This window comes from Vanellus vanellus (genome assembly GCF_965231255.1).
Source record: "Vanellus vanellus genome assembly, chromosome: 2".
In the NCBI taxonomy this organism is placed as follows: domain Eukaryota; kingdom Metazoa; phylum Chordata; class Aves; order Charadriiformes; family Charadriidae; genus Vanellus; species Vanellus vanellus.
In genome coordinates, this window is record NC_138906.1 from 146,987,032 (window position 1) to 147,014,113 (window position 27,082).

Here is a 27,082-nt window from a genome sequence, read left to right on the forward strand (position 1 = left end):
AGTAGCCCATGGCCAGAAAGACTGTGGTGCCAGCAGTATGGACCATTTCTGGCATTAGACTGCTTTAGCATTAGAGACCCCACAGCTCCCAGGCAGCTCGTCCAGGTTGTAACTACTGCAACAGAGGTTCTCCTCCAAACTAATCCATAGTTCTCTTGATGGGAAAATCGTAAGAAGTTCTCTACTGGGACAGGAGAAGTAGTAATACACTTAATACTGCAGCTGACTTTGTTTCAAGATCTATTTGGTTCCCATTTTGCCATCTCTAGAACCCAAATAAAGTGAAAGACAGCTGAAAAAGAGATACTTACTTCTTAACTATTCTTTGTTGTTTCCTGAGAACACAAGGGCCCACAATGCAGGGAAAAAAACAATTATAACAGACTAACCTAGCTTCCCTCCTTTTTTCCTTCCTCATTTTTTCCCCTCAGGGATCAAAGTTTTTATAATTATTTGCTCTTGATCTGGTCCAGATTTTGTCCAAACGTGTTGCCCAAACCCTGAAGCAATATTACATTGGATGTTTCATCAATGCTGAGGAGAGTTGAAGCACTGTCATGCACTATCCACTCAGTTCCTTCTTTATTTATGCAGTAAATTTTTCCTACCAGAACACTCTACTTTTCACCTAGTTCCTATTTATTACAGTACTTATTTCTAAATTTAAAGACAACTTCAGGAAACAATGCTACCCTCTGGAGTTATTGCACCTCTCCTACTTTGGGATTAAGCGCAAATTTAGTAAATGCATTCCATCCAGCTCTTTCATGAAATACCTGATCCATGCTAAAATCAGGTCAGCTACCATCACAACCTTAATGCATGCTGCCAGTACTACACATCAAAAACTGTTCAGAAAACAAAAGAAGCCCTCAGTTTTAATTGCATATTGTACAAGTTGATTACAGTTGCCAAAGCAATTAGAAATTGTGACTACTGTTGTACCATGTAATTGTTCAAGCAAACGTCTGCTGATCTGAAGTTTGTGTGTGCTGTGATAACTCATCTTTTAAACATTGTTGGCATAAGCTGTTCAGTAAAAGCCTGAATAGTGTTTGCTTCCCTAAACCTCATGCCTGTACAATTCCTTCCTCCATCCTTCTTCTATGCTTCCCACCAACATAAAATCCCCATTATCACTTTCTATTCTGCTCCCATTTCTCCTTCCCACCTCCCTCTGGGTGCTTTCTCCCAGCTCCCCTGGCTAACAGAGAAGTGAGAGACCAGTGCTGCAGCAGGCTCCCAGCTAGGCACATACCAACGTGCCAGTCGGTGCTGCGGTGGCTGCCTGGAAGGCCAAATTTAAAAATGTGACTGTAGGATTCATATGCAGGTATTTCTCTTGCTAGAGGTATTATTCATGGTTTTTCTTTTGTTCAAGTATTATGTTGGGTTTTTTTTCCCCAAAACTTCTTAGATTAACTTATGCTGAATGCTCAACCCCCTCTGCCCATCATATTTGAAGGTGCTAAATCTTTCAAAAGCTATCAGCAGAAGGATGGGAAAAAGACAAAACATGATCGCAAGAGCTCTTGTTTCTTTAGGATGACAACCATAAAGAACAATCCTGCTGAGAAGTATCCAAGTAACCACCTTGATCTGATTTTAAATTAGTAATGAGAATTCAGTGAGGGGGGTACTATCTGTGCATTAAAAACAGAATCCATCTATCACTGTGAAGCTTTTCCCTACCACATGAAATATATTAGGAAAAAGTCGTGTTATCAAAGGTACAGTCAAGGTCGCCCATATAGCAGTATACTGTGCTTTCCACAGGATTCCACCCTCAGAGTAAGGAGCATGCAAGTAGGCAGTTCCAGTGCAATGACTTAAATATTTGCTATGTACTATTAACATTGCTGTGGTCCCACACAATTGCACGGAACTAATTTTGCTCTGATGACCCACATTTTTATAATTCTGACCATTTAAAGATACTTAGGATTTTTTAAAAACAGATGAGAAAAATGGGGCACAAAAAATAAGCAAGGTCAAAAGACTCCATTAAACAGATCTGCCTTAGTCTACTTATTGAAGTGCTAAAAAAGTATCTGAAACACTGAATCATTGTTTAACAGAAAATAGTTTAACAGTTCTTACATGCTTCCCCCTAACTTGAGTAACAACAGTCTGTTCAGAACAAAAACACTCAGGGAAGCTTGAGCAAAGCATACTTCTGTCTATCAAATAATGCCTTCTAGCGGTTGTTTTCTTTTGCAGTATTGAAATATTAAGAGCAAGCTGTAGTGGTTTTGTCCACATGACTTTGTTACAAGCTCACGCAACCAATCCATCTCTCAAGTAATTTTGCCTTCTCTGCTCAAACTATACCATGGCAATGCCATTCAATTTTGGTCAAAGGACCTAAACTACCACCTTTCCAGTCCCTGCTTTTGACCCACATCAGCAAATTCTATTTCATTTAAAGTATGAAAGCAAAATTGTATTTCAAATGTTTCTTAACATATCATTTAAATTAGAAAGCCTCCTAAACATTAAGCACCTGTACATTAATATTGGAATATTTAATCTACCTAATAGTCCTATTTTTGCTTGTTCTCTTCCAGCATTCTTCCTTTTCTTCTTTCTATTTATTGCTCATCTGTGAGGCTTTGGAACAGAGATGTCATCTTCTGTGAGTTTTTAGTGTGTGCTACACACCCAGATCACAGTCACGGCTATAACCTTTAGACATTATAACGCAAACAATCTCTAAAAAAGCAACTAGCTGAAGAATGCCATTATGAGACACCAATAGCAGAAAAGCGTGATGAGCTGCTCAGTAGTATTCAGCCTACTCATGTCAGAACTCAGAATGGTTTCAGAACTGTTTAAGTATTAAAGCAATGTTAAAACATTACATTCTTCAGATAATAAGCAGGAACAAACTGATTATTATCTTACATCAGAATCCTGTTGACAGGCAACAAGTGGTGTCTCAACCAGCCACAAGATGGAAGATATCTGAAGCTGGAAAGGCCTTTTTATTGAAAAAATACTCATTTTTCACAGTTAAAAAAAACCAAACACAACAAAATACCCACTGTGCTTTAAAAAAAAGACTAAGTTAAAAGTCAGTCACCAAATTTTCAGTTCTTTTTAGTCTAAGCTTTGCACCATTACATTGGCAGTGCAACATCTAATTTTTTTTTTTGCCTGCTGTAGATACATAGCAACCACATACCACTAAGTTTCATGACATTACTGAAATTCCCTCTATGCAGAAAAAAAAAAACCCTACTTGAAGAAGAGTTTTATTTTGGAAGGTGGGTTGTGGCTTTGTTTTGTTATTTTGGTTTTTGTTTGTTTTGGTGTTTGCTTGTTTTGTTTTCGTTTTTTTGGGGGTTTGGTTTTTGTTGGTTTTGTTTTTTTTTTTTTTTTTTTTTAGAGGATTCTGCCTGCTACCTACTCATACAACACATAACCAAATGCTAAACTAAAGCCATTAACTTTCCAAAAAGCATAATGCTATGAACATTATCTACTTATGCTGGCACCTTTTTACAGGTATTAGGAAAAAATACATACCCACAATCTGGAGCTGGGCACCATCTACAATCAGGATCCGCAACCAGCCATCGCCTAAGCATAAACTCCTCGTATTTTTCCATCAAGATGTCATCATTTAATATCAAACGAATGTCATGAGGATTAAAGCGTTCTGAGCATTCTGGACAGCTAATATTAACTCTGCTCTCGGAGATTTCTATCCGGAGATACTGACGCAAGCAATCCACACAAGATCTATGGTGACAAGTCATTATCTCCGGGAACCTGTCCTTGGAGTGCCGCAAAAGGCACAAGGGGCATTCCATGAAGTCTCCACTTGGTTTGCTGCTAGGGGTTGTTCCATTATCGGAAGAGGTACATGTGGAGAAAATAGAGTTCTTGTCCGTACACATTTCTGAATGAATACTTTCAATACTTGCAATTCCATCAACACCTCCATTTAAATCCCTAGACTTGCGTTTCGTGTCTTTTTTTCTTCGAAAAAGAGACCCCAGTGAAATTCTTCTTTTCTTTGGTGCCTTTTTAACTGATGGTAAGCTCACAGAGGAAGCAGAAGACTGGAGGTCCCGATCAGAGCCCATTTGCCGATGTAAACTCATGTCTAGGTCACTCATCAGAAATGGGTTAAATTTCATATGCAACCCTAATCATTTTTAAGGATCAAAATAATAGAGTCAGAGGATACAGGCATATTATTATGTAATCCAGTTTGAGAGTCTTCATGCAGAAAATTCACATGTATCCACTTCCAGCAAATTCTTCAGAGGAATTCCCTATATTAGCAGGAGAGATGAAAAAAGATAGATTAGAATCACATCCATCACTTTTGGTTCTGAAAGATCACAGCACTCTCATAACCCGTTATTCATATTACTACCATCTTCTCCTCATCATCTGACCCAATACTTCTTTCTGTCAGCTTTTTCTATCCTTTAAATCCTTCTTATCTTAACAAGCCTGAAATTTCCCTGTGGTCAAGAAATATCTGTTATACACTGAAGCAGTGCCGAGAACAGCATCTTCACTCCACTGCTCCCTAAGGTGGTGGTGTGTGTGTGCGCGCGCGCATGTGTAGAAATTACCATAACCCAAGGTGACAACTACGTAAATGTATAACAAGTTCTTCTGTAAAGCATAGTAACAGGCTTACAGCATTGGAAACTTTTCTGTTTTCTCTACCTTACATTTTCCACACGAGGTCATGTACAAACCAAATATAGTTAAAAGAAATGAGAGATTTTTGTGTGTGTTTTGAATCCATTTAGACTGCCAGCAGAAGTTAAGTCACTGTCACTAAACAGCTCAAGATATTCTCAAAACCTAAGGGTTCTCAGAGAAGTATGCAGATGCATATTTATAATGTAAGGCACCTGAATATTTCAGGAAGCAGAGCTGCGGAGTGACTGACAGCCAACACTGTCTTGCCCTTCATCTTCCATATTGCAATTCAAGCAAAGACCAGAGTTACGGTGATGACATTTGAATTTTTCTTCATATTGATTTTTATTAAAAAAAGAAAAAAGCCCCAAAAAACTGATTCCCATCACATATCAAGCTTCAATTATTCCCTATGTACAAGATGATGGCAAGGATTTCCTTCTGTTCCCTGTTGCTTAACTCACTGGCTCCAAGAGGAGAAAGAAAGGTGTTTTTCTATTTTCCTCCTACAGAGGAGACTGCTACAAGGAAGTGGCAGATCACGTCCAACCAAAACCACCAACTTCCCAAACATGCAAATATTCCTACTTCTTGGAAGCTTGATTGTACAAGAGGAATTTTTCTAATCCTCAGTGAACTGCTTCTGTAATAAAAGAATGAGAAGGCATTTCTTATGCGACATCAGCATTGCATATCTAGATGCAACTACTGCTGGCATAATTTCTTTCCTCAGTGTTTCCCAACTTACCTCCCAGAAAGGGGTACACTGGGTTTCTACGATTTTACTATAGAATGATAAAAATCAGAAATTGGATACTAAAGTCAAAAGGTAGAAACAAAGAAATGTACAGGGCCACTGATGATGATACAAAAATATAATTTCTAACTTACGCATCTTGGTATGGAGAAGACAAAGGAAGGTGAAAAAACTAACACTGACTGAGGTGAATGCCTCCATTTACCAGAGCCCAGGCAGTCTGCCCACCAGCTAGAGACCGGCTGAAAAACAATCATGAGCTGTACGTCTCTGGGACAGGATCACCAGGATGACTGGGTCTAGACTAGGAAGTTTCAGAGGAAGACTGACCAGCAGCGGAAACAGGAATCCCTCTCCAAAGAGGAAACACAGAAATAGCCCAAGGGCTGTCCAGCTCACAGGAGCAATGAGTGCAGCAAACCCACAGATGCGCCCTCTTCAGACTACTGTACCTTGATATTATATACATACCAGCAGGCAGCTAAGTCAACACTACTCTATTTATACTACCATCCAGTACAGTAGTACCTCACAAGAATACTATCTTCATCAAGTGTAAGAATTTAAAAGAAAGAAAAAAAAAAAAACCAACACAAAAAACTCAACCAAAAAAACCCTCACATCTCCTGGTTTTGCTAAAAAGAGGTCTTACATTTTGGGCCCCTACAGTGTTGTTTTTGTTTGTTTGTTTTTTTTTTTAAGGAAAGCTCAGAAGCTACTATGTTCTATTTATTCTATTTTTTCAAATGCTGAGTTATTATTACTTCCCCCCTCCTGCCCCTCCTCTACCTCTGTAGAACACTATCCAAAAATTCTTATTTTATTGCAGGGTCTCTCTGTCTAAAATAAAGCATATTTCAAGAACATAACATACTCTTCCTTCCCTCCTAAGGGAACATTTTCAGCCTAAAATCTAGTCAAAAGGAATCTTGGATGCTTTACCTGCTTCTGTTCCCAAAACAAATCTAATGGTTTTATAGCTGCTGTTTCTCATTAAATGAGCTAAAACATTCCCTTACCTAAAGAAAAAAAGGTGAAACTGAAAAAAACTGTTCAACTATGATGACAGAAGGGAACAACCTTCTCTCTAGGATCTTGGCATGATATTGTATCATAGATACATGCAGTAGGTAGACGGTGTCTGAAATATACTACAGACGCAAATCCTATAGCCTATGGCTGAGGATAGTGAAAGAATAACATAGAAAGCACTATTATAACTACATACTTACTAACATTCGTATGTTCACACAGATACTATCAGGACAGTGGAAAGGGCCATCTTCCTCAAGCCAGGAGAATCCATGAACAACATGAACAGCAATCAAAGCACTCATTTCAGGCAAGAAGGCAGCGTTTGTTTGGTTGTTTTTGCCCTTTTTTTTTTTATATAAAAAGTAGGAAGTAAAAACAGTAACACAGCCAAGCCTATGACTACAAGCCTTCCCCTCCTCCCTTTCTCTGGAGAGGAAAGAATGTGTATTACAGCATTTTTGCCAGTTCCAACAGATGTACAAAATCAAGAAATAGCAGCTCTGGTGATGAACCAGTGGTACTTTTTTTTTTTTTTTAAAATAAACAAAGAATCTCCCATGCTCTAAAGAGAGAGACCAGTATGTCCTATAGTTCTCTTTGTGTAATGTGATCTGATAAGCGGTCTCAGAAATAGCAGATTGCTCTTCTAAATAAAATGGTTAAACTTTGACAGGATTTTTGAATAGAGAACTTAGCAGTTATTTTAGACAATCATCAATTATACTCTCTAGATTTAAATGCATCAGGCTAGTTTTAAAAGCCATATTCTTCCTTATATAGTAATTTTGGATTGCCATTTTAGTGACGTTCACAGATGACTTTGCTGAAGTGAAAAGATTTTCAGCAGCTGATTTATTACAGGAAAAAATGAAGACAAATGTTACAATGCTAATAATGATCAGAGCTGTACAAAATCATAAAAGCCTTACTAACGCAATCTGGAGCACTGGCCAGTTTTCATGTTGCCCAACCCAACACAGCTTCTGCATGCTTTTGCTGACAAAAAGAAGGAAAAAATATCTGATTCTGTACAGCCAGAAAACACTACGCCTGTATTATTCCAGTAACAATGAGTCCACATGAAGGAGATATACTGTGTGAAAAATGAAGCTCTGAAATCAAAAGACTTGAAAGGAGCTGAAACACACAATTATAGTAATAATAACAAACAATCTGATTTTGAGAGGCAACACTTATTGCAAGTTTGGTACCACTCTGACTGACCAGAAAAAACTCTGTCAACATACAGAAGAAACTAATATGGGCAACAGTGAAGGGATAGAAAAACCACACACAGAGTATAACTCCTAAAAATATAAGTTCACCACTGTCCTCAACATTTCCTCAAAAGCACTTACCAACCATGTTTCTGGCTTCCCGCCATGCCTAGAGCCCTACCACAAACCCAAATTCCAGCCATGCTCTGCATTCTGTTCGCGCCAGACTACCACAAAACACCAGTTGCCACAGCACAAACACACCTTGTCATTTGAAGATTTCCAAAAGCACAAATGACATTTACAGACTTAACTTACGTAAAGCTCAGTACTTAACTGCTATCTGTTCCTTCAGTAATCCTTCTTAAACTGTTTGCTGGGGAAACCTAACTAACATACAGTTAAGTTCCTTCTATAATTCTTTTCAACCATGCTGCTTTAAGTAAATGCTATTGCTGACCGTATAGTTGAGGAGGAGAAAGGAAATTAGAATAACCTTCCAAAGGGAGAACTTTTCAACTCAGAGATGACTGGGGTGAAAAACATGTTCTAGTATGGTTCTTCATGACATGAGACAGTTGCTTGTCTCATCTTACCAATTTCAAATCTTTTAGAAAATGCACTTGGGCAACTGAGTATAACCCTACTCATTTTGCAAGAAAAAAAGTGATAAAGCCCTATTTCCATAAGCCAGCTGCTGCCAGAGACTAACTCAACTCCCTTGTGCTCCTAATGCTCCTCCAAACACACCAGAGGCACTGCCTGCTCTTCCCTTCCCCATTCAACCTGGTGTTCAGGAGCAACAAATGAGGCAGTCTGCCACCAACACAAGCAGCTTTACAGACATTTGCAAAATAAAGGCAGGTTTAAACACTTTTGTAGCAAAGGAGAAAAACCACAAACATAGATGTAGCTACATCCTCCCTAAACATTCTCTCATGTCATTGGTGCTTAAATGGAAAATTTAGACTTTTCCTGTTGCAAATGAACACTTCATTTTAGGTATTTGCTCCTCCCGGCAATTTAACCAAGCACTGTCTTTATGCTAGCATACTGAAAGCTATTTCTTGATTAAAACTGACTGCTGACAGCTTCCTTTGACATCTGTAATTCCCGACATCTATACTCTGTAGCTGCTTTCTGAGATGCACCGCTCTAGCTTAAAGAGAGCTGTAACAAAAGAAAAAAAAAAAAAAAGAGGCAACCCGAGTTTGAAGCTCATCCACCAACAATGCATCACAGATCTGAAATACATTTCCATCTCCTTCTTCTAATGAGCATCTCCTGTCCATCACATAGTATCCTAGAATCTCTAAGTTGTGATGTTCTCAACACAAGAGGTATCTCTAAATATCGAAGAGGCATCAAAAACACATTTTCCTTTTCATTTACTCCATGGCATAAGAACTGTAAAAATAGTGGAAAAAAATGTAAAACAAAAATAAGCAAAAGCTTAAGGTAGTAAATTAAATACCGATGCACAAGATTTTTACCCAGCAATCGAGTTTCTTGTTTCAATGGGCATTCTTTAAATGTCAATTAATTCCACAATAGTTTTAAAATTGGGGGGAAAGAAACCAAACACTTTTGTCAGAGGATGTCTAAAAGAATACACCCCTACTTGCCTTACAGCTGCCTCAGGTTCAACTAAAAATCTGGCATCACTAAGCATTAAAACAGAGTAAGGCACAGTCTTAAAGAGCTTAACAATTTTGACAGCTTTGTGCTTCTGTAGAGCTATGGCCCCTTAAAAAGCCCCACCATACTCATGTCAATGAACACTGTGTTAGAGCATGGTATGACTGTTACTTGGTTTAATCACAGATTATTTAGTACAAGCAGAACCAACACTTTGCAACTTGGAAGTAAAAAAAATGGAAATTATGTCGAAACAACAAAGGTTCTGGCAGAACCTTTATATGCACTAAGTTGAAAAATAAAATCCTTCAATGGTAACATAACGCAGCATCGGTCAAATGCTTAATCACCACAATTAGCAGAATGCACTTATGACTCCTTCAATGCATTTCCCCTCAAAAACTACAATTAAGAATAGTAATATTTTCCATGTAATGTTTAGAAGACTGTAAAGATATTTAAATTTGGGGGTGTGTGTGTTTCATGTCTTCTAACTTTGATTTCTAATAAAAGGTGAAATTAAAGGGTTGCTACTATTTGGATTAAACTGAAAAATTTATTCCAAAGAAAGTTAACAAATTTGTATTAGAAGATTCCTCCGGCTTTTAAAACAAACCCAGACCTACAGATACTTCTCAAACATTTACAGTGATGTTACAGCATGCCAGGATGCAAAAACATAAAGTCAAAGTGACTTAAATAATTCATTTAACTCAAACTGAGCCATGTACAACTACTTTAAAAATACACTCATGTAAGTTTTACTTCATTATGGCTTTTCTCTTTTGAAGAAGGCACCAGTATGATAGTTTACGCTTTACAAAATTGATCTAAGCAAAAAGTAATTCTTATCTTTCAGACACTTTTGCAGGAAGGTATCTTTACCTGCAAGGACTTTCCTGTCCTGCTTTGTTCCAAGAGCCACATATGTGAATACTTCTCTTCAAGCATGAAGATCATTCGTTATGAAAGTTACCAGAGTTGCTTCTGCTACTAGTAAATCTTTTTCAGAGTGAAAATTACTTGATCATTTAGTTAATTAGGCTCTCAGTTCTTTATGCTTATGATAAACTACTGATAGCTGCAGAAACCATTACTTCAAAAATAGGACTCCCAAATCCACAACTCAAAGACAAGTTTTTCAAAATCTTCAGAAATCTGCCATGTCAAGGCTCAAACTTTACACATCATCTTTACACAACAGAAGAACAGCTTCAGTGAAATCATTTCACTTTTTTAATTTATGCAAATTAAAAAACCTGGGAGTTCAGTTGCCAGCAAGTACCATACCAAGCACTCACTCACTAATTTTACATTGGAGCTTGCAGCAGGCTCAGTGAAGGTGCCGACAAGATCTGGGACATGCCCATTATCGCATGGAACTGATAAGGAGAACAGAGCAGGGCCCTTATCCCTAAACTGAAAGGAAGTTAAACCTTCTGGGACAAGCCAGCTTGACACATGCAGGCCATGAGACCAGGGCTGAGTGAGAAACAAGGGATCTTCCAGGAGCAAAAGGACTTGTTTTAACGTTTGGGAGTTTCTATAATGCAGACTCAGTTTACTTTAGGAAAGTCTTCTAATAATTAGGATTACTTTAGAGACACTATGTAACGCCTTGTACAAATTAAACAAAAGACTAGATACCAAAAGCAATCAAAAAGGTTAGACCAATTCCCTCATTACATGCAAGCCTTTCTTTTCAGCTGTTAATCTACACTTCAACTGGGATGTTCACTAAAGCAAGAACAAGACTGCTGTTTATTTGTAAAGCATCTTTCAACAAACATTAAAGTAAAACATTATGGTTTCTCTAATCAACTTTATGTCCAGATTATTACTCCATATTCTAAATCATGTTATAAAAAAAACCTGATGTTCATCACAGACACATTATACAAAAATGCACTTTTGAGGCAGACACTTTAATCTCTTAAAAATACAGCACTGTTACCATGTTGAAGCTTAAGGAAAAATAAAGTGCAATCAGAAGAAAGTCCTGTGTCAATTATCTGGAAATTCTATTTTCACTTACTGAACAAAGCAATATTGTTTGTAAAACAATGAAGCAAACAGACAGACTATGAACCCGCTTGGGCTTAAAGCCTGAGACAGTCAGACTGACTGGGCATTAAAATCAAAAGACTGACAGTATTTAAAATACACAGAGGCCTGCAGAGTACACACTGCAGAATTGCCAAAAGTTAACTGACATACAATGTTCTATTTTAAAATTCACAATAGTATGTAGCATATGACAAACCAATCCTGACAGCTAGAAAAATCTTCAACAGCTTATTAAAAAAAAAAAAATAGTTACGCTTCTTCCTTAGAAACGTATGTGCAATACATCCTGTATCATGTGTCCATGACAGCTGCTATTAGGAAAGGAAGTCTTGCAAGCTGCTCAACTCATTCTGAAAGTCTCTGAAAGACTGACTGCCAACTCCAGCAAAACTGTTCCTCTTGCAGATAACACTTGTCAAGAAGTGAGTGCACTTAAAGCGCCTCCCCTCAGTCTGGTTGTGTATTGGGTTTTTTTGTCACCGTCCTTTCAAACCCCAAAGGAACACACCATAATCAAAACTGCTTAGAAGAGAAACATCCTTTCCTCTACGATTCAAATGTTTAGTAAAAGATTTCCTCTGCACTTTCACAAGCAAGGTCAGCCATGACAAGATGGAACCCCTCCTAAGGGCCCACACTGTACTTTTGCTAACAAATGGCAAATAGGCAAGAATTCCTTAAATTCTAAAAAAGTTAATTTTCCAAACCAGCAGCATTAAATCTGGGTATATTGAATGCAATGGTTGACCAAAGCTAAAAACTCAGTGGAGAGATGCTTTCTATTTGTGAATCTCCAGGCCTACATCTGTTGCAAATAAGACTAACGGGATCAATTTTCCCTTATCTAACTGAGCAGAGCAGTCTTAGTTCAACCACGCACTTGCTCGCTGTGTCGAAAGCTTATCCTATGCACTGTGGTGCATTACTGTTAGCAAACATACACCAAACTCGGCCAACAGAAACCAAAGTCTTGGAAACACTGAGGGGGAAAAAAGGAAGGAAAACAAAACATCACCAGAACATTTAACTATTTTAATCCTTTAATCATTAAAATCCTCACACTAGTACAATTCTTTTCTTGCATAAATGATGGGAGTGTATTCTTTTTGTGCAATGACGGGCACTTCACTTCTGAATATTGTGGAGAGATTTATTATATATATACATTGAAGTAATGTTCTAAAACATCTGACTAAGCTAATGGTCTGGAAAGTGGAAGCTACATTAAAGGATTAAAAACTGCACAAGCTGCCTATGCACCAAAAAAAGTTTCACTCTTACTGTATTAACATTTTCATTTACACTAAGCACTCTTTCTGACCATCAGCTGAAATGAAAATTAGCCTGTATGAACGAATCATTCAAAAGATGGACAAATGACTGTTTGACCTGTCCGAGACAAATAAAAATTCCCATAAACCTGAAATCTTTCTCATCCCTAAAGTAAAAATATACTGTAAATTCTGCTTTTAAAGTCCTAATCACCTGTAAAACAAGTCAATGTGAAAGAATTAAGGAACTTAATTCTGAATTCTATCTTCTGAGAATGCTTATACAGTAAGAACAGACGCAGATACTTCATCAATGCAGCCTTAATGAAAGCATAAATGAAACAAAGCAAATTATCTGGCAACAGCAAGAGCAGAATAACCCCAAAGCAAGTTTTCAGACTTTTTTAGCTCTATATTTACTGTAGTTGAAAGCAAGTATTCCCCACTTTTGGTTTTACTCTTTAAAACTACTGCTGAATGACACCTTGCAATTTCCTGCAGCTGCTTTTTATTCTAAACTATACATTGCAAAATAATCAGAGTAAATATATACACCAGTGAAATAATATCAGAAAGTTTTCTTTCCTGAAGTGTCACCAATCCTGCAAGTGGAAAACATTGCAACACTCCTGAATGCTGAGATCATTCCTACAGAGAAACTGCTCCAAAATGAAAATAACCAAGACTTACAAATTTCCAGAATACGCATATGTAATTTTAGGTCTGTAATTTTGCCCAAACAAACAGTAATGGCTACATACTGAATTCTGACAAGCGTTTGTTTTCCAGCAGGCTTTAAAGTTTGCCTACTATTAAAAACAAACCAAATAAAATGTACGAAGATATAAGGTGGGACAACTATTGTAGCAGAGGGATCTGAAACCAAGATCAGGAGTCCCAAAGAGAGCGCACAGACAGAATTTGAACAGCATACCATAGAAACAACAGTTTGGGGGGGGTACATGAGAGGTAACAGATCTCAGTTCCTGGCTCCTATTGATTTCTAAACTCCGCAAGAGTCAGAGGTTTCTGTCTCGCATTGAGGAAAGATATTATTGACCAGCTGACTGGCAGCATCTTCCAGCTCTGTTTTTTCCTCCAGTGTAACTAGCCTCTACCTGCAGGGCAGGGAAGGGAGACCCAAACAAACAACAAAACCTCCCAAAATGCACACTCATCTTGAAATAGCTTTGCCTCAAGATAAAAAGTTCTGCAAGCTATTAATGGATTACTTTTTAATCCTTTGGTGCTATTTTACCTGTTTTATTAACAAAACTGATATACAGATATACTTTTGATAAAACTTATAAAGTAAACTAACTAAAGTAACTAAAAGAGAGCAAGTTAAGAGTTTTGAATTCTTCCAGTAAGATTAAGTTAGGTGCTGTTACCTTACCATGGGATGGGAAAAGAACTTGGTCAGTTTCTGAAAGCCACTGTGACAACTTAAAGCAATTTACTAAGCCACTGTAAACCGACAGTATCTCAGCCCTTGAGAACTGAATAGCTACTGCGCATGGGTCTTGTTTGATCTACCTCTCTCTATAGAGAAACTAATAATTTTGGTAAATATAATTCAATAGAAAACTTTCAGAAAAACTTCGGTGACTGAGAGAATAGACTGGCTTGGATTATTCAAGCAGCAGCAAGTCAAGGACAGAGACAGGAACAGGGTTTTCTGAATTCTGTTACGGCTAGTGCTGTAACTGCTGAAACCGCCCTCAGGTCAGATATAAAGTCACATCAGCATAATTACCCACTCCTGTTCACTCAAAAAGCAAGATTAGTGCAAAACCTAGTATAACAGGTCCAATTCCAACACCGCTGCCTGGCCTATGAATGTATTCTGCCAGTATGTTAACTGAAAAACCTTGCATGGACATATGTCAAATCACCAAGTCCATTTTTGTTTAACGATAGCTCTAGCTAAACCAGTGCAATTTCAAATACAGACCAATATAAAAAAGAAAAAGAATGAGAAACAGAGAAAGAGAGACAAAAACAAAGACAGGGAAAGGTCTAGCCAGGGAAACAAAAATACTCCATCCTGCCAGGAACACTGCCTCTAGCTTCCAGACAGGAAACACTCGCTGCCTCCAGAAAAACCATTGGCATGAGGAAACAGCAGAAGTACCACAAAACTTATCTCACAGCTGAGCCTTATGTAGAACAAAAGGAAAACATTAGAAAAGGAAGGTAAAGACAAACTGACTAGCCATCAAACATACAGATCTTTGCTTACGAATACATGAGGTGAAAAGTTCAATCTTACTGATGCAAATTTGGGAAAAATAATTAGTGGAAAGGATTCTTCCAGTCCCACTGAAAATAAATAAATAATAAATTAAAACAAACAAACAAACAAACAAAACAAACAACAGCCTAAAAAGATAGAGCCCATTCAGCACAGACAGGGCAAGAGAAAGGGAATGATCTAGCAGCCTTTACAGACTCCACTAGGATTATAAATAACGTAAACACTAGTTGAAAAGCACAAAGCAAGAAAAAGCTGAACGCTTGTCATTAAAAGTAAAACTGATGCTGTACCTATGTAGGAAATACAATATATGCCAACAGGAGGAGTTACTCTGCCAGCACAGTTATTCCACCTACAGCAACATCATATATTATGCCAAAAAATATGCTCTGTCAGCACACAGCAGGATTTAGCCAGATTGCCGCAAGTTTTTCCAAACATTTTTCACCAACAGCAGTGCAGTATAACTGTAACATAGACTGAGAATTAAGCAGAGTTTTTCTATGCAAAAACCTGCTATTTCAAATGGCTAGAAAAGTCAGTGCAAAAACACCCACTCGTGGCTTTAAAGACTTACTCTTGTGAAATTTTCTTCGTCCTCATTGCCTCGTTAATGGCATCCAAGCAAGAAGCAACACGGGAGTTTGTGAATCCCCTGCAAGCCACGGTGCATTAGCCAGTAGCCCTACAGTCCTGCACATCAGGCAATACTCCAGGTCACACGGTGCTGATGAAACCTTGGCAATGCTGTGACATTCTGGATTGTCAGAATGCTTCACAACAAACAAACAAAAAATACTGAAAAGTTCCCTCCTGTGCTTAATACATTTAACAGCAGAACACAAAGTCAGAAAAAAAATGCACGGGGATCTACAGTGATTTTCCTCTGCCAGTTGAGGAGTGCTGCAGCAACGCTTAGCAGCACACTCAGTGACCAACTGACGGAAAGGAGAAGAAAAAGTGTGGGTCAAGATGTATTTGCACTATTTAAATTACTCCACGACCTTTAAATTAGCAAGTTACACCTCCATTGCCAGGCCCCATAACACAGCGAGTATTTCAGAAATACAAATCCCCTGCCCTCATGCTTTTGAGGAAGGATTACAAAGCCTTTTTCCCCCTAACACTTTCCCCCTCCACACACACACATTTACACATGTAAATTCACATATTCTTTCTAACATGTCTTTAAATACACTTTGGTTGGATGTTACTTCTAGTCCTCCACACACCATCATCTTAAAACAGCTCTTTCTACACAGTTATGGAAACATCATTAGTTAAGCCCCTTTGAGCAACAGACTGTGACACATCAGCCATTTCAAACAATTACAGGCACAAAAGAAAAAAAATGAAGCAAGCATAATGCAATTCCTAGAAAAGCTACTGTGCTTATTTTCTCCATTATTTAGAACAGCTAAACACTTTCTAATTATAGACTCCAAACAAACCTGTGTTATTTCAGGTTCTGAGGTAAAACCATACTTTGTGGTTTTTAAATAGTAACACCGCTATACGCCTTCAACTATATAACCTCTTTAGTAAAACTTTTACCACCCCCCCAACACCGTAAGTCAGATTTAAACGCTTCCTAGACCACAGAAGCAGTGAATTAGTACAGAAGATGCTGCCTCAGGCCACGAGTACTTGTTAGCCTAAAGGTAAGATACAGTCTTCAAATGTCGGGATGACTTCTTCCTTTAAAAAGCAGGGTAAATAATTTGTAAACACTACAAAAGCTTCTTATTTATTTTTTAAATCAGCTGCAATCCTCCAGCTTGACTTTGAATCTTGTCACAGTGACACCCACAGTTCTGCTCTGATGGCCTTAAATATAGCTCTCCTAAGCTGTTTGCATCCAGATACATCTCAGATGAAACAAGTATCTTAAATTGAATCTAACACATAGGCTTTCATATTTATTTCAAAGTCAAAGATATTTGTTTAATCAGCAGTAACAAAAGTCAATCCTCTGTTCATCTTAAAAACAAAATACCACTTTCTCTGGCAGATCATGAATTCACAGTGTCTTTAAGTACCTGCTTTTTTTCTACTTGCAAGTTAACCATTACGAATTTCAAATTGCAGTAGACGATTACCAATTTCTTTTCTTTTGCTTAACAAAACCTAGTGTTAACACTGGAAAAAAAATTCCTTGAGCAATACATGTAGTTTGCTTCTGAAAAATATCTTCTCTTCAAACACCAGCAGAGAACTGTTACTGTAATCCCAGTTTAAAGAGCTAAAGCAATATCTGGCAAGCCAGGCGTGTCAGGCACAAATATCTACAAAATAAACTGAGATAACTGTAATATACAAACAGGACAATACATAGTTTAAGTACATTTTCTACCCACAGAAGATATACACCCGATACACACCGCGTAGCAGGCTACGAACACCACTCATAGAATCATAGAATCATAGAATCAGTGAGGTTGGAAGGGACCTTTAAGATCATCAAGTCCAACCATTAACCTACCCTGATAAAAACACCACCACTCCTAAACCATGTCCCTAAGCACCTCATCTACCCTTTTCTTAAACACCTCCAGGGATGGTGAATCCACCACCTCTCTGGGCAGCTTATTCCAATGTTTAATAACCCTTTCAGTGAAAAAATGCTTCCTAACATCTAATCTAAACCTGCCCTGACATAACTTGAACCCATTTCCTCTTGTCCTATCGCTTGTCGCCAGGGAGAAGAGGTCAGCTCCCATCTCTCTAAAACCTCCTTTCAGGTAGTTGTAGAGGGTGATAAGGTCTCCCCTCAGCCTCCTCTTCTCCAGGCTAAACAACCCCAGATCCCTCAGTCGTTCCTCATAAGGTTTGTCCTCCAGACCCTTCACCAGCTTTGTAGCCCTTCTCTGGACACGCTCCAACACCTCAATGTCCTTCTTGTAGTGAGGGGCCCAAAACTGAACACAGTACTCGAGGTGAGGCCTCACCAGTGCCGAGTACAGGGGGATGATTACTTCCCTAGTCCGGCTCACCACACTATTCCTGATGCAGGCCAGGATGGTGTTGGCCTTCTTGGCTGCCTGGGCACACTGCTGGCTCATGCTCAGCCGGCTGTCCACCAACACCCCCAGGTCCTTTTCTGCCAGGCAGCTTTCGAGCCACTCCGCCCCCAGTCTGTAGCGCTGCATGGGGAATGATGATCCCCATCTCCCCCTGCCAGCTCCAACCTCTGTTTCAATTCCAGCATGCCATTATCCACACCAACTAGAGCAACTGAATGTGCGCAATGCAAAACCTCACCCTAACATTGCCGACGTCAAAGTTTTCTTGCCAACAGATGCTTTGGAAGTAGTTACATAGCACAATGAAGAGACTTAATGTAACTCAGAGGTTGGATTCCCAAATCGGAAAATAAATGCAGAAGAGCAGGAAGAGGGGGAGGACAAATTCAAATTTTCAGTCCGAGTCTACGGCTGTATCAGGCACAGTCTCTCCATGTGACTGGCTTGTTTTCCCAGCTTCAGGTGAATTCTCTGTATCAACCGGAGCCAGGAAGAAAACAAAGCGGTGGGGAGGGCCGAAGAGGTCAGCTAAAGCAACCAGCTAGGCAGCGACTGGAGAGCAGGCAAGGCAGAGGGGCAGAGCAGCTCAGCAGGAAGGCAGCACAAGCCCTCAGCACACCTTGTCCCTTCGGGCCACGCAGCCTGACCCAGACAGAATAAGGGCAGACAGCAGTGCATTTGTCTTCTTTTCCATCTTCCAAAACAAACCAGATGCCTCAAGTAAGAAACAGTCATTTGAATTACTCTAAATGCAGAAACTGGAGCCAAAGCTAACAGTTTGTATGCTCTGCAGATCACTTAAGACTAAGGGATTCCTGAAACCGCCTACAGACACTGTGTCCATGATGGTGGCAGAATACCTCACACTGGCTACCTGGGAATGAACAATAATACTAAAAAGATCTCAAAGATTAACTCAAAAGCCTCTTCTATTCACTCAGCTTTTTACAGCTACCAGGGGTCACTTCTACTCCAAGCCAACACCAGTAACATTCTGAATTTTTACTGAGAAAGGTAGCATTCACTCTCAGCAAGCCACACACAGACATGAAGGCACGTTCACAAGTGTGATGGCTCACATCACAGATCCTCAAACTCAAGCCTGTACGCAAAGGGACACTCGCAGTCACCTCACTGTACAAGGACATTGCAAGCCATCTCTGTGCCTTACTCTCAGCTACCCCCCACCCCCATTTATAATAAAGGGCTCCTCATTTCTATCAGAGCTTCTCTCTGACATATGGCGAGTACCACGTGAACCAGAAGAACCCTCACAGAGGACAGCAGTAGCTGAGACAGATTTAAAATGTGGATTTTACAAACCTGTACACAAACATTCAAGGATAACAACATTTAGCTTCCACAGCCACTGACAACATCACTCTGTTCTTGAATGAAAATCAGATCCTGGGAGAAAAACGAGCATCTGACAGAGAAACCAGACAAACCAGAGATCATGTTGACATTTGAACAAAAACCAAACCCAAAGAGCTTCATGTTTCATACTCACAAAGGGCCACGTCTGCCTCTAGATAACCTGGTGACACTATCAAACATTACCTGAGTTAACTGCAGTTTACTAAGAGATCCTGTTCCAACTCAGTGGACTGTGATCTGGACAAACCTGTATTTGTGTTTGCCATCTCCCAGCAAGATCAATACAAAATACCTGGACATGATGCCAGCTGCTCTTTGGGAAGTCCAGCTATCACAGCTTCCTTCCCCTCAGCTGTAAGGATTACTACACAGGTATAAACCCTAGGCTCTAGTTTCGACCCAGACTTTTCCACTGGCTGTTGAAACAAATTTAAAAAACGCGGTATGTTTTCTCAGGGGGGAGGGGGGGGAAGGAAACAGCCAGGGTAAACACATTCCAAAACTACTGAAGGTTTCAAGAAGAGAGTATTACCACCAGCTCCATTCTTCAGGCAGCATAGAACTGCCTACAGCAAAAGTGAAACACATCTGTGCGAGAGATTATTTTTTTCCCCAAGTCTGCTTTATAATGCAGGACCGAACTTCTACAGAATGAATAAACAGCCTTGTTGACTGTTCTGTATTCGATTTGAAATGTACTTCTCTAACCTTGTTACGCTGCAATATGCGTGTGGTTTTCTTGCTACAGCTAGCATGAGACAAATGAATCATACGCTGTAACAGTGCCAAAACAGGGAATAAAACAGGCTCAATCAGTGTTATTGAGGAATGAAAGTCCCCTGCAAAAACCTCAGTTGCACATCTGTTTCCACTGTAGGATTAACTTTTTCAATGATTTTGAAGTTTAACAACTTTACCTGAAAAATAAGGCATAGAAAATGTCAAAAAAGTGCTAGCAGTCTAGAAGTGAGACATATTAATCAGATCATTTTAACATAGGTAAGTTGATAAAATGGGATTTTTTATAATTTAATAGTTATTTAGAAGATTCGAGTCTGTGATTCAAAGCAGTAGATACTTTGCAAAAAAATTGGAAATTTTTTACATTTCTGGTATATTAAGTCTGTGTTCAGTAAAGAGGGTTTATAGACTATTCTCTAACCAATTACTCAACCCTGCATTAGGAAAAAATATCAGAAACTGTAACTGAAGAGTTATTCAGAAATTAATTCTGAAGTTCTTTTAGTTGTTCTTTCCCGCTCTTTTTTTCCTCAAATCTTTCTGCTGCTCACATCTTTTAAGTAGGATCACCATTATCAATAAAGGTATTCATAACAATTCCCTTTCTGTCCTTATTTCTGACCTTTTTGATTTGCAATCCCACTGTTTAGCACTCATCCTCAAATCATCCTACCAATTGAAAGCCATCAAATACTGTATTGAAGGAACATAAATGATCCCTCACTCTTTTAAAGCTGTGTGCAACTACAGGAATACACTACTGCAAACTTTTAGCCAGTATTATTAAGGAATCCTATTTGGAAGGCCAAAACTGTTGTCACCCAGCAAAAGAAAATCATCACCTTGTAGCTCTCAGTTGTAAAACTGAGAGCTGTGCAATGGAATTTCAGGAAGCAGAAAGGCCAAGGCACATTCAAAGGATCCCCACATTAAAACAGGTAGAGAATATAAATAATAAATACAAATAAATTAGAACAACAATCTGCCAAGTCAACTCAAATGTCTCAGCACTATGAAAAGGAATTGTTCTGTCTCACATCACAAGACTGTCATTATTTACTTACACTAGCAGGCTTTAACCGAAACTGAAGTGTATGCTGAGTGCAGCCTTTTTAAATAACTACTGGTCAGGCTGACATTGTTGCATACTGGGAAGATAACAGCTACATTCAAAAAGGTACTGCTTTGTTTAAATTTTGATATAACTGGAGTAGTAGTTTATATCTGCCCGCACTTCCCCATTAGAGGTTACAACAGCTTCAGCTACATTTGTGGCTTTTCAATGGAACAGGAAAGAGTTTAGTCAGAAACAACTAGCGAGTTATTAGAATGTGACAGCTTGCCCTGTCTGGGTACAATCCCTCTCCTTTCTATTTAATGTCCTCCACATGCCTAGTTACAGAGTCACCTCTGGAACCACAATCCTAGAGAGCACCGTGCTGCTGAGAAAGAAAGGGGGGGAAGAAAAAAAGACAGAAGAAACATGAAATGGGTGGAGCAAAAGATAAACTACCAGAAGTCTTAAGTCTCTACAACTGGCACACTGATGCAATATTAATTATTCACTAATTTCACCTCACCAATAACACTGTGGCACACAAATTACAGAAAGGAAGGAAACGAAGGGGGAGGATATGACACAAATTGTTCTCAAGACAGTAAGGAAAAAAAGTACAGATTTTTTAGAAGTTGCCCTTTTTTCATTAGGTACTCTCTTAGCCTGGCATAAAATAATTGTGTAAGTGACAACTACTCCCTCCTTAAGTTTGGCTGGATAATAAAGAAGGAAATTAATAAACAAGTTTGGATCATGCCTGTGTTTCAGCATTTGTGACAACTAGGGCTCCTACTTTAAATTTCTGTCTTAATAAGGACACCTTTTCTAATACTTTTACGTTTATCTAGAGTATGAAGATACACCAAGAAAGCAGAGCTACCAAATCTTTCTCTAGCAACCAGGACAATAAAATTTTTGTATTAAGATGACATTTTTCATGTAGAATCAAGTATTTCCCATAGTATACTTAACTATACCACATACAAGTCCAATACAGCCACGCCATACCTGGCAGGAATTGCATAGCAATCACATCACAAGTGCTAATGTGGTTACAGAAAACACAATCTTATCCTCCTGCTTCCCAGAAAGCCCTTGCCCCAATAAATACATTATCTGCTTCTGACATACAACATTATCAAGTACTTTGTGGATAACAGAGGCACACAAAGCTATACTAAGGACTGTTTGGAACATTGCACACTTGAGTGCTCAAAAGTTAAGGATATCAGAATGCAAGTGGTCCACAAAAACTAAGTTCAGCATCCCTTGTCCATCCACTTGACTATGTAGTTGATGCACTGGAAGGCAATGCAAATGCTAGTCCAGTCTCTGCACATATGACAGCTGGACGTGCAAATCTGATCCTTGCCACCACTTTCACATACATCAAGACATCTCCTCCCCTGTCCACAACAGAGATCCAACTGCCAGGGTGCTACAGGCAGATGTGTAGATTAAGTGGGGCCAGTCGCTTTGCACCCAAGCAGCTGGCTATTTACTATAGGGACAAGTTGCAAGTATAGCACCAGGCAGGTGAACTCCAGGGAGAGAAGATGGAAGACTACTGCTGTTTGGATGCCACTTAGTGCTCTAGCAGCCATTTCTAGGTCTTGGGGAGAAGAGAACCAAGCCAGATGGAGGTATCCTAAAGGCTGGGTCTGGCTTCTGAACTTCCTGTAGGATCACACAGACATACTGATTTTTCTGGAGTTAGTTTCACTCCATGGATGGCTATTTCTCCTTTCCCTGTTAAATGAGGTCCCATACCTTATGTATTGTACATTTTTTGCTTTACAACGACATTATAAAACACTGAATTCACAAATGCCGCACAAGTCCATAAGACTTTTTTTTACCAGACTAATGGCTTCAAAAAATATTAACAAATCAATCTTCAGAGCACTCCTGGGAAATCTTCACAGTGATTCTGCAATGGAAGATTATTTTTCCAAATTTGAAATATGAGAAACAGACACCAAGGCTAAAACTGCCACGTGAAATAAGATTAAGATATTGCAGGCTGCCAAAGTTTAAGGCTGTTTTGTGTCAGTATAGAATTGTATAGATTCAAAACTCATCCTGAGCACTGACAGCAGTAGCTACCTGAAAATCAATACACCTGCACGTCTAAAGATGGGCATACAGGAAAACACTTAACTACTCTATAAGGGCCTTGCCCAACACCACATAAACACTCTACAAACAAGGCTACCACACACTCCTCATTCTAGCATTTCCTAAGTTTATACCCCAGCACTCTCCAAAAAATGTAGCTGTTCTCTATAATGATTGAAATATTTTTTTCTGTACTTAGGGCATGAGAATGTTCTCTTATACAATTTCTACACAATTTAGTAATGTGCAAACACCAAATGAGAAAACTTCGCTAGCATTAGCTAGAATTAGTTTCTCTTTGAGACTTCTATCCCCATAACAGATTTGATTAATGTTGGCCAATGGGTTTCTAAAGAGGAAAACAAACCTAGAAGAGTACCTCCTCTCGAGGAGACTACAGTCTGCTGTAGTGCTTTTTGAACAAGAGATTGTGGAATACATCTCAGCGGAAGAACAGAAGAAACTGAAATAAATCCAGGCTCCTGCAACAGCAGACACAGGGTGGGAGCTTAGAGGGCTATCCAGGGCTAAGCTTCATTTAGCCTTCCCATCCCTCCCTCCCCAGGAACCGAAACCACCTGACACTGCTGGCCCAGATGTTGGCCAACATTTAGTAGGGGTTAAGGATAATACCTGTGAACAGTTCCTTCTTTCCTTCTATCATTTTCTTTTGCAGATGCTGAAGCTTGACAGCTACAAAAATAGATGTATCGCAGAAGCGGAACAATAATGGGAAAGGGGAAAGCTATCATAAAAAGAAGGGAGAATTGATCTAAAAAAGTTTTAAAGCAGCTGTTTCAGTAGTTTCAGCCTTCATTACCCTCAATTCCAATTACCTCTTCCTCAAGGTATACACTTCTCCCTCCTCTGTTGTGTCTACCCACCACCTTTTCCTATACTGCCTGAACCAGAGGTAGGCATCTCCCACTTTATCTCAAGCTTCTCAGCTTGTCAGAGAACCAAGAGCAGAGAGGAAGCATTCCCCCTTCTCACTTGAGTCTCTCATTACTGACTCGATACCTGGCAGCTGGGAGACAAAATGTAAGTATCCCACCAATAGCTACAATGGCTGAAAAAGTCTGGCTGTATGTGAAATACTCGGGAATTTAGGTGCCACACCAACCAGTCCTTAAAGAAAACGCTCAAAACAATTTTCTAAAAAATTGCCATTCTTTGCACATTTTCACAGGGACAGAATAAAAATTGAGCAAGGCTTCTGCTGAAGGAGAAAAAAGAGGTAACCACCTCTGGTTGTCATTATAGCTTCCTCAGAGCAGTTGCAAAGGATTATACAGTTAAACAATAAAACTTTCCTCTGTGTTCTCAGAAACAATATTTAGTAGGGGTTTTTTGTTTGTTTGTTTTAATATCTAAGTTGAGTCACAAAATATAAGTGTTTCAGACCAACTACATTTTGAATTAAATATAATAAAAAACCTGAATGCCTGGTTTCATAATGTGACGTATCAAATAATCCTATTTATAGAAGATACCGTCAGTTCCAAGCATTGTATACACATACAGCCATACACTCCTACAGAGATGAATTCTTTGTTGCTTACTTGATGATAGCAGCCCCAGACAAAATGAATAGCTTCCAAGGCCATTTCCACTACATCGTTCACCTAGCATATGTGTGTGTCTTTCTGTACATAGTGTAAATTCTAAAAACGAAGCATGGAGAGAAAGGATGCATGCCTTTTGTTTTACAGATAGGAGCTGGAGGCAGACAGATAATGTGACTGGCCAAACTCACACAGACAATGCACAGAACAGCGTGATGACAGACAGAGGAGAATGTGTCTTATCTCACAGTTAGCCTGGGATCACATCAACAGTCAGCCTCCTACATCTCAGCTACTAAGCATTAAGCCACAGCAACTTCACAACCTGCACTCATTTACCTGTACTTTAATATATGTAGCACACCAGTCTCTCATCACCATGCCTATCCTTAAAAACATTTATAAATCCCACCATCATTTGGACTAGAAAGAAAGAATGTTTTTCCTCCCTCACACATACCCCCATAATCTCTCTCAAATATCCATAGACTATGCCTGTTACAAAAAGATTGGGTTTCTTCCCTTTATGCACTGCTCATTTTGCAGTACAATATCATCCATATGACAGACATCACTGAAGAGAGAGCCCTTAAATTTTTCTTTGCTCAGCAAAATACATAATCTGTAACGGTAGCCTGGAGGTATTTAATGCCATTCAAGAGAATGCTTTTCTCACTGTTGAAGGACCCACATATCTAGAGGGAAAGACAAATACTTGATAAAAAAAAGGACAAACACAATCCCAAAGAACTTAATAACATTTCTAGTACAAGCTTCATAAACCATAACAGATAAAGGTTGATACTTCTAGATGAAATTTTCTATATTTAAGCACCTAATAAAACTTAATCTACACATAGAAAAGCTCACTATAAAAATAATTTAAAAGATTGAAGGCCTTGCTTTTGCTTCTCCAAAGTCCTCCTTAACCGAGAAATAAACACATACAAGATCAAGCCTGCTATACTATCATTCAAATTCTGAAATATTAAGTTCGAAAAGGATTTAAATACTAGATACTGTAATCCCAAATTTAATTAAAAAGCCATTTAAGCAATTACTTCATTTGATTATGTTTTGTAAAAAAAACTGCAAACTTCCAACTGCCTCCTAATTCATAAATTTGTGAATTACTACAACGTCATTAAAATAATACCCTGTTGGAAGTGCTTTTCTTTTTCCAGACATTTGCTTGAAAGGAACGGGATTTAGCTTTTATGTAAGACATACTTTTTCAACATACCTTTAATACATATCATATAAAGACCAATCTATATTTAACTCAAAACATCATAAATTTTATAAGAATGTATTAAAACATTACAAAACCATGAAAAAAACACCCTGACATTTGAATAATTATTGACATTCCCAACTACCCCCAAAGTTCACCAGAACATAAGAACAGTTACACTGGATTTCACTAGTACAGGCTCCTGGGTCCAGAGCACGTAAGACTCCATGGTGCAGATGAGGGTGAAAATCTCCCATTAGGCCCATGCCCTAAACATGAACTCTTGTCAGACTGCTTTCAAATCCAAAAAATAAGTTTATCTCCCTGCCAGTATATTCTGGCACTTTCTATATTGCTATCCATATAAAATATCAGGCATCTCTCTTAATGCCGTGAATCCCCAAGAAAGTCTATGGTAATGAGCTCAACAGCCTAATGAAACATAGCTCAAAAAAATTACTCCTTTAAAATCGGTATTTAATTTGCTACTAATCTTACTGATTATCTCCTTGTTCTCACATTATGATGAGAACAGAAGTTCTAACTTATCTTCATCTCTCTCATATCTGAACAGAATTGCCACTGAGACATGTGAAGCCTTGGAGCCAGGGAAGCAAGTGAAGACCAGAGGCTGACAGAGGGAAGTACTGTATAAACCTTTGCATCATTTACAGCTACACACAGCCACTTGTAATACAGTAAATTACATATTTTCTAGATTTATAAACAGTTGAAGCATACTTGTTTCTGCTTTTGTCAGCGCATTAGCAGAAAAACAGGAAATGAATAAGACTGAAATAATAAACCTTTGAGAAGAAACACGATGAAATTTTTTGGTCTTACATAAGATTCGTTCTTTTTTAAACCGACAGGAACTTCAGTAGACAAACCAAAAATCACAATTTTAATAGATAGTAGAGTAACTACGGATTTTTCAGAAAAGGAAAACAAATTTGGGTCTTTTTCTTTATTATAGCATATCACAGGTCTCCTCCATAGCCCTTCTGATGCATCACATCTTCAGCTGGCTATTGAAAAAATGGAATTTAAGCGATCC

At 38.7% G+C, this 27,082-nt stretch overlaps 1 protein-coding gene across 1 annotated transcript in view; it reads right to left on the reverse strand.

The window, feature by feature from the left end:
* Window positions 1-27,082, reverse strand: part of RNF19A (ring finger protein 19A, RBR E3 ubiquitin protein ligase) — a 63,025-nt gene that overhangs the window by 19,774 nt on the left and 16,169 nt on the right. Inside the window, exon 2 of the mRNA XM_082478950.1 lies at window positions 3,529-4,283. Within this exon, the coding sequence (XP_082335076.1) occupies window positions 3,529-4,145 (617 nt within the window). The 5' untranslated portion in view covers window positions 4,146-4,283. The remainder of the gene's footprint in view (window positions 1-3,528; window positions 4,284-27,082) is intronic.